Raw genomic sequence first — 9252 nt, 5'->3', positions numbered from 1 at the left:
ATTCGTAAGAGAGGCCGCAGTATACATCGTAAATATCCACCTCATTGCATATCTTATTATCATTGTTTTGTTAATATATTATATCTCCCTTTAAAAAATAATAAACGAAATCATTTTAAAGATTTGCAATTCATGAAAATCTTCAGGTTTACAAGATGTTACTGAGCACCCATCGTGACAATGTACAAAACAACGCGTTCAATATACTTATTAAACATTACGTGTTAATAAATATTGAAATGAGATGATATTCAAAAGTGATTTAATTTGTAAACATCAGCTATCATTAGGGATTGTTTACTGAAATATACGCACCTTTTCGGTGTTTTCACAGTTTGCAAAATTCTTAATTGGCATTCAATGGCTTCGCCTTTCTGTATTTAAGATCAGGGTACATCTTCTTTTATGACCTTAATTTCCAATTAAATCGATAATTGACATGGATATGTGCACTAATTTGGCATGTTGTACCACTTTAGCGAGTGTCATAAACCGAGTGACGTAGAAGATAGAAACCACAGGTCAGCGCGTGGAGGAAATGAAGTCGATCTAGGACGATCGCAGTTTCGATAATTTATTTTTTCAAAAATGAAAAACCACGAATTCAAGTACCCACGAAATTGTTATTTTTCGGCAAACCACGAAATTTCATGCCAACGAATATATATGCTTTCACAGTATTTCAAATTGCTTTATTAAAGAAGAAAGTGCAAGGACCTTGGTTTTCAGTTTGTAATACACAGATAAAATAAGATCATCGTATAATTGCATATAATTGTGATTTCGTTATAGATGCAATACATTATTCGAATCATGTTTGTGTTTTCTTTCTTGTTTGACATGCAGAAACGTTTCTGTTGTAAGCATATCTCGATTTAAACATATGCAGTCTGAAAAGCATCTATAATTGCAATTGTCACATATCAGCAAAATATAATTACAAATCAAATATATAAACCTACAACCATTAAAAAGAAAAATAATATAATAACATATAATGTAATAAATAAACTAAAGTTAGGTAGGCAGGCATGCGCAACCACGCGCACACACGCGCGCGCGCACACACACACACATACACACGTACGCATTGCACACGCACATATGTTTGCATACACACACATACACACACACACAACAGAATAACAAGGTAAGCGTGTCAACAGACAATGCGTCTGTTAACAAAAACTTAACAACATTTTACCGCACTAATAACATACTTTGAGATCATCATTTTAACCGTTTGAAATATACATTCTATCTTATTGTGCGTGTGTTGCATGCGTGCGTGCAAGTGCGTGGGCGTATAAATGCGTGCATGAGCATGCGTGTGTATGAACTATAGCAACCCTTCACAAGATGGGATTATAGAAACGATACAATGTGTTCATTTATAATTAGTGAAATTCTGATTGAAGCATGCTATTGAAACATAATTAGAAAATAAATAATATTAGGCTTAATATTTTAGTGTGTTACATGTAAACGTCGATGTAGCATTCAATTTTGACCCTGTTGAATATTGACACCGTGAGTCATGTTTGCTTCTGTTCAACGGATGACGGAGCATTTTTAACGCTAGAACTCCCCCCGCATCAACCGGTAATTAATGGCTGTGCGTTGCGTGACAAATGACCTTCGTTGGAAGTTGATCAATGGTTATATTCAATATCAAACGAAGTCAGTCATATGGTCATACTTAATTGAATTTATTAATTGTTTATGTGTTTTATACAACGATTTCTGATTGGCAACATCAAACTTAGATCCAAACACTCACCTTTATAGTCGCATGCAAGGTACTCATCAGAGGCGGCTCCAGCTATTGACATAAGAGAAGGTGTTACTTAGGGGCAGACATCCGAGACTCAGAGCCGAAATTAGAGGAATTTTAAAAAATAATGTAGGTCCGAAAATGGTGCATTTAAGCTTATTTGTTACATTTCCGATATCGTCATGAAGAACAAATTTGGACAATTCAATTTGAGGGGGGGGGGGGGGTGCGGGGAGGGGAGCACCACCGCCCGGATCCGCTTGTGCTTACAATGCGGGAGGTACAGATTTCTGTGGATTGTAAGTAATAATATATTGTTAGTGAAATGTATGTCACAAGTTTTTGCTTAGTCTAGAGTATTCGTCTTTGCAGATCTTTGCTGATACTAATACCGATAGAAAAGTTTGGTTACTTAAACAGTAGAAGAACTGTCTGTTGTGGTGTTTCTACTGAAGCCGATTAGATAAACACAAAGCACTTAACAGCATAGTCCCATGACTTAAAACATTGTTGATGTATAGTTTATAATAATTATGCTTTGGCTAATGAGATTGCTTAATCATTTAGAAAACCTCTCATGGAAATAGCCGCCAATTTTAAGTCATCCGTTGAAGTTATTAAGTTAGTTATTTAGCGTCCGTCTTATGTGGAATTAGTAATTTAGTACAACAAAAATAAAGATAACCCTAACATAAAACGTATTTACGAGTTTTATACAAAGCAAGACTCTCATAAGTTTCAAATCCGACCATCTTATTAATATAAACAATATTTCGATTAACGTCATGCTAAACGTTTTAATATAATACGTATTGAATAAGGAACAGATATATAGGGGATAGATTAATTAATATTGTCTTTTTCGCGAAAATTGACGTTTCAGGCGAATTAAAAATAGAATATGTAAAACAAGAGAAAGAAAAATATAGAACAGAACAGATGTGTCCGTGAACGTTTTCACAGGACGCACTTGAGAGGGACATTTCATACTGGTAAGCGTTGAATTTATAAAAATATCGGTTATTGTAGCAGGGGCGGTAAAAAAGATAGACGTCTCAATATTGACGTCATTGGAATATTTGAAGACTTGTAGTTTCAAAACTGGTTCGAATAGTGAAACTGTAAAAACAGTCCCTTATTGGGCATATGTTTTTTGTATTCCAATTCATAGACAAAAACTGTTAAATTCCCTCAACATGGAAGGCCAATTCAAAATCCATGTATGTCGAAGTTTTATTAGCATATCAATTAGAACGTTTCCACAAATACAAAGAACAGACAAGATGTCATTTAGAGGCACATTTTAAAACAATAAGAATGGAGTTGTATGTAATACCAAAATCATATTTTGTAGGAATAATTTCAATAACCTTTTAAAGCCATCACCTATTTAATATATTGTATTATGTATTAAAACGCGTAACCCTTGTTTGTGGGTAAGCCCAAAAGAACCTTCGGCACCGGTTAGAGTGTTGTGCTTGTATTATATTAATCAAACGTTCAAACCAAAAAATGGGCACACTTTTCCTCACTGGTTTACTGTTATTGTGGATTCCTTCTTTGATTAAATAATAATCAAATTCACATGATAAAAGGTTTATGACTACTTAGATTTTCGAAAGTATTCTCGACTGTATTTTCTTTTAAGATGCAGACGTTAAAGAATAAAAAAAATGGCGGGATATCTTAACGTAGGAAATACAACATTGGTTAATAATTTATCAATTTTTAGTTAATATTAAATTAGTTCTGCATTTATAATTATGTGAAATATATTTTCATTCTGCTAGTTGTTGAACTTACAACTTAACAAGTTTACTACTTTAAAACCGTGAATATTCGATATCAATAAGGAAGTACTAAACAACATTCAGGGGGACTTCACCATGTATGATCACATCAAAGTGGTATGTATGACTTACACTTCACAAAAATAAGGAAACTTTGAAGTGTTTGTCTAAGACGACTTAAGCCTTCTTAAAAATAATGATAACACGAAGTATAAGGAACCTGTGTTAAAGCGCTGAGCTAGATGTCTTTAACAGGAGTTTTAAAAACAAAACCAAAACAATTGATTATGTCCACATCCATGAACAGTTGAACCAGTCGAGACACGTCCAGTTTGTTTGTGGGGTTTTTATGAACGCGTAACAAAGAAACACATATTTTATACAAATTGTTACCTCTTAAACAAGCCATTACTTCCGTGAAATAATGTCAGAATGTGTGTCCTTATTAACTTTAGTTCCAGTTCTTATATAATGCAATGTAAATGTATAGTAAATATAATGGACTTGGTGCGGCCTATCATAGATTTCCTCGATATTTACCATGATAAAAGTGCATTCCCTTCACATTATGGGGATGTGTTTGTTTAATGAATCGGACTATTATTTATTAAGATATGATTAAATTAAAACCATAAGTGTTATTATAATTTGATCGCATAAGTTTAAATCACGATCCACTAAGCGACATTTCATTTATGGCTCAGAATTTATGTTGGTTTAGGCCATTTTACATAACAAACCACACCAAGCCCTTTTAACGTGATAAGTGAAAAAACATATTTCCGACCTGTGACTCTTCTTTAATTAATTGCTAACAAAGAATTATTCGATTGCCCCTTATCATTTTAAAGCTGCACTCTCATAGATTTACCAGTTTTACAACTTTTTTTTGTCCTGGAAAGAGTAATTTTTTGCGTAAATATCTGCAAACCAATGACATAAGACAAACCATCAGATCGTAGATTTTCATATTTCCGATCGAAAAGTAATGTTTTATGGCTGAAACCGTTTCTAACGGTTTAAGAAAAATGCATTGCGATCTATTTTTTGTCAGCAGTCTTTTATAACTGGTTTCCATTGATTTTCGCAAAGATTGGGTCATTCAAAGACAAAAAATAAAGAAGTTGTCAAAACGTTCAATCTGTGAGAGTGCAGCTTTAAGTAATATTCACAACTTCAATTCAAGAAAATAAGGTGGAAGAGTGGAAATTACATATCAGGAAGGGGGGAAATACATACCCTGGTACTGATAAAAAGTTGCGAAGAAAGCTAAAAACTGAATGAAGTATCTCGCTTAGAACTGGCATATCTATACGTAAGTGATAACACTGTCAGAAGCCAGTACACCTGGAGATACAAATGAATTTTAGGGTCCCACAAAATGACACGTCCATATGAAAGTGCTTTCAACTAAACATCCGGAATAAAAATCTATGGATTTGGGGGTTGTATAATGTGCATGTATGTTCTTACTGGTTTAAGTTAAGCGTTATTAGACTGAATGTTAACGTTCATAAGATTTTAAAATAGTTCCTTCGTAACTATATCTTTCAAAAAGATCCTACCACAGGGGACATCCCTTCCGCCCCCACCCAATATAACATTTTGTGACCCAAATAAAGAAAGGTCTCCCAATGTTAACACATCGCTTAAGTGCACGGGCGAACAGTTTAAAATACGCCACTGCCAGTTAGCGCAAAATAGCGCAGCGGGCTTAAGTCTTCTGTTTAAAATAAGGGTCCTTTGTCTTTTTTTTCATCTTCATTCCTTCAAGCTGCATTTCATTGTAGTGTGGTAATCGTAATATGAACATATAATATATGGGGGGGGGGGGGGGGTTCAAGGACTTAACATGATTTGCTTTTATATTGTCTCCAAGATGCGGTAAGTCATGAAGAGACTTTACAAGCTAAAGAAGGAAACAGCTTTAGCAAAAATAAGGAAACATCTTAACTACACTTGGAACATCATTAAGAACCTACCATTTGTCTTGTCAATACATTTCCTTATTCACATTTCGTCTGTGAGAACGTGGCCCTGACAAAATATTAGGTTACTTTGATTTTTGCAAGTTAACCAGAACAATGGCTTACGGTTATACTTTAAAGAATTTAGGACTTATTTTACTAGTTATTGTTGTGTTTATTGGTCGCATGGATGCTAACGAAATGCTGACAAAGATACTGTTTAAAGTTATGGCGAATGAAGATAAATTCGAATCTATGGAAGCTCAGTTCACGAAGTCGTTGGAAGAACTAGAATCGCGGCTAAATGTGAAAATAGACAAGGTCATAGAAACGCTCGACAAGTATGAACCGCATATGGGTGACATTACAAACGACATTAAACGAACGATTTCCAACTCTGTAATAGGGATGGTCAAATCGCAGTACGTTTCCATAACAAAATCGATAAAGCAAGAAAAGAAGGTATTGATGCAAATCAAGAATGATATCGAAACAAATTCGAAGCAAATGCAATATGAAATTGTAAACGCGCAAAAGATTTTGGATGAACGTTTTGAAAATCAAACAGCATTGATTGAACATGAATTTAACAGTGCAAAACATTAACTGGAAGGGATGAAAAGTGTCATACAAAACGACAGCGATAATCTGAGTGTAATGTTCGAAGACTTGAAAAGCGACCTCATGCACCAAACTTACACAGCGGAACTTGAATTTGAGAAACGTTTTTTTAATCAAAGAGCTGGAGACAAGATATAGTTTGAAGGAGTCTGAAATAGACAATACAATGGCTCTGTTTCAAAACGAATCATTGAATAACTCGCTTATCTTTAAAAATAAATTCAGAGATGCGTTAGAAGATCTTGCTGCAAAAGATAGGTATATAGAATCGCAACTCTCGAATCGCGATAGCGCGATCTCGTCCGTCCGCTCAAGTGTATCCGGACATTCGTATAGACTCAGTAGCATAGACAGTAAACTGTCCAGCTACAAGTCAGCGCTTGACACCCTAACCTCTAACGTCATGAGTTATAAATCCTCTGCGGACTCTGTAGGTTACCGGGTTGGCGGAATTGAAACAAAATTAAGTAAGATTTCAGATTAAACTCAGCGGTTAAGCAACTTTTAAACTCCTTTTCGTGGATATTGTGTTGCGAAATAATGTATAATATAAGAAGAATGTTTCGATTTTATGTTTTATTTCATTAGAACTACGCTTATGTTTCAAATATAAAGCAATTTAGTTTCGTTTTATATGTGTTACAGTACATGTTATTTTTTGTTGGTACCTTTCTCCTAGTTTTTCTTTTATCCTAATCATTCCACTTAAATATAAAATATTGACCCATTTACATAATTGGCAAAAATCGTTTTACTTTTTATTTTATTGTTTTTAAACGAGGCTTTATCCGTATTCGGATTTACGTTTATGAATGGACATTTACTAATTTCATTTTCGTTCAAGATTGTAGATTTTGCTAAATAGATAACAATTTCTGAAACGGTCCTTAAATAAGATTGCTTTTGTTGTACTATGTTAAAGTATTTTGAACAAAGACTTGCCCTTTTAAGGCTTTATGAAAACTGACAAAGGAGCCTGGTGAACATGGATAAACTACTTATTGTATCATAAAGGTTTTTGTTTCAGGTAAACATTCCAGCTTCTATGCCGAAAGACAAACCCACGAAGATGACATGCCGGATGGAATAAGACTGAGATATGGCGACGTGTTCAGAAATGAAGGCAGCGACTACAGTTCTGTTACCGGTTATTACACAGCACCAGAAAACGGCGTTTATTTGTTCTGGTTTAGTGTAGAAGCCCGTTACGGAAAACGTGCTGTCCTGTGTTTATATCACAATGACATAAGTACGGGTATAGAGTCATTCGAGGAAAATGGAGGAGGAGCCGGACAGGTTGCATTCATATATCTGTCTCGTGGATCAAAAGTATCGGTAAACTCGTGCTTTAGTGGAAGTAGCATTGACCCCCACCGAACTGCCTTTAGTGGTGTACTTCTTTACACAAAATAACTTTTCCGTTAGAGTGCAATGCACCTATCAATGTTTTCCCTATCGATCCCTGGAACAACCTAGGAATATTGACAAATTTACTGTTTGTGTTTCTTTTAAAATGAACATATTCTGACGCCAATGTTATAACAGTTGAGCCAAATTTAATAAGTATATTATTTGGAGTTTACTTTGAAGAGTATTCACGTCTTTGACATGGTTTGCTCGGACATGTTGTTTATTTGATGTATGTTTCATCTTAAGGATCAAAACTTACATATAGTGAGATCCAGATGTCTACAAAGTTGAAATATTTATAGAAAAACTACAGAAACAAATTCAATAGTCGAAAAATCAAATATTTACCCCCGTTATCATCATTATTGGCGCATACACTAAATTATGTGCTAGTTCCTAGCATGATATGAAAGACTATTAATAAAATGCTATTACAAGTTTGCCGTCATTTTTTTAATATCGCCAAAAAATTGCTTACTTTAATGAGAAAAGCATATTAAATGTTTTAATCGATTGTGAGTTACGTACCTATTGTGGCTTATACGAAAAATAAACTTCTACTTAAAATTTGGTTCAAGGTGATGCCAAATAATGGTAGATATCGTTCATTTGACAATGTATTTTTATTATTTATTGCTTGAAATGGAGACACACGTTCCACCATGACAGGACCTTCATGCAAAATTCCTATTGCTGGAATATTAATTGATATATCTAAATATTCCCCTCAACCTAAGTCACTCGTGTACAAAATGAACAGATTTATATCAGTGGTTCATAAATATGCACATAAAACATGTTTAATACTCGGGGTGAAATTACTGAGACAAAATGAAAAAAGTTCACACACTTTCAGTTCCGTTTGGCATTACATGACTTTAAAATACAATCTATATTTTCACCCAATAAAATTGCATATAGGTAGGCTTTTTCATTATTTTTTTTATCTTTCGCAGGTATTTAAAGGTTTGCCAACTACGCGCACTCCGCCCGGTCTTAATCATTACTTCATTTCATCTAAATAGTACATACTCACAAAACGTAACAGAAATATTAATTTTGATGTAAGATCGTGGGTCTTGCACGCGAAACCCACTATGTTCGGAATAAATGTGCAAATCTATTTTAAAATCCCTCAATGGATAACAAAATTCCGGACACGGAACACTGGAAGGACTAACGGTTGGATGAATGGACGGACGATGCAATTTTAATACATTTTGGGGGCAAAATAATGTCGTCAGCGTTGCTAAACTTTCGTTCGTTATGTCCAAAAAGGTTGTACAAACGACGTCCATTATAATCTAGGACATATACATTTTTTAACCATTTTCAATTGCTTGTAAGTTTCGGCACATATTCACGTTATGCGTCATCTTCATTTATTGATGGGGAAACGTACGACAAAATGAAAAACTGCTCAGTGAACGTTCAGTATACAATGATTAAACATACAACCCGAAACGCACCATGTCGTGCTGCTTCCATCATAAAACATTTATCATGTTAAATTAAAATCTATAGAAATGGCGAAAAATCCACATTCAGCTGTAGGGATCCTCGAGTAGGCCCGACCTTTGACGTTATGTCTAAAAGGTACAAGACGCCAGATGATGCAAATGTAAGAAAAATAGAACTTTGTCAAAAACACATACAACATTGACTCATAAACAGATATAATTTGAACTAG

At 34.5% G+C, this 9252-nt stretch overlaps 1 protein-coding gene across 1 annotated transcript; it reads left to right on the top strand.

Annotated features, from left to right (window-relative positions):
* The first annotated feature begins 5641 nt into the window (after positions 1 to 5641).
* LOC128206540 (uncharacterized) lies at positions 5642 to 7983 on the top strand. Its single transcript, XM_052909089.1, has 2 exons — positions 5642 to 6619; positions 7180 to 7983. The coding sequence occupies exons 1-2, from the start codon at positions 6319 to 6321 to the stop codon at positions 7563 to 7565; spliced, it is 687 nt and encodes a 228-aa protein (XP_052765049.1). The 5' UTR covers positions 5642 to 6318; the 3' UTR covers positions 7566 to 7983.
* The last annotated feature ends 1269 nt before the right edge of the window (positions 7984 to 9252 follow it).

The sequence above is a fragment of the Mya arenaria genome, chromosome 10 (genome assembly GCF_026914265.1).
Source record: "Mya arenaria isolate MELC-2E11 chromosome 10, ASM2691426v1".
NCBI lineage: Eukaryota > Metazoa > Mollusca > Bivalvia > Myida > Myidae > Mya > Mya arenaria.
The sequence above is the reverse complement of the archived record's forward strand: the minus strand, read 5'-3'. Positions and strand labels throughout refer to the sequence as shown.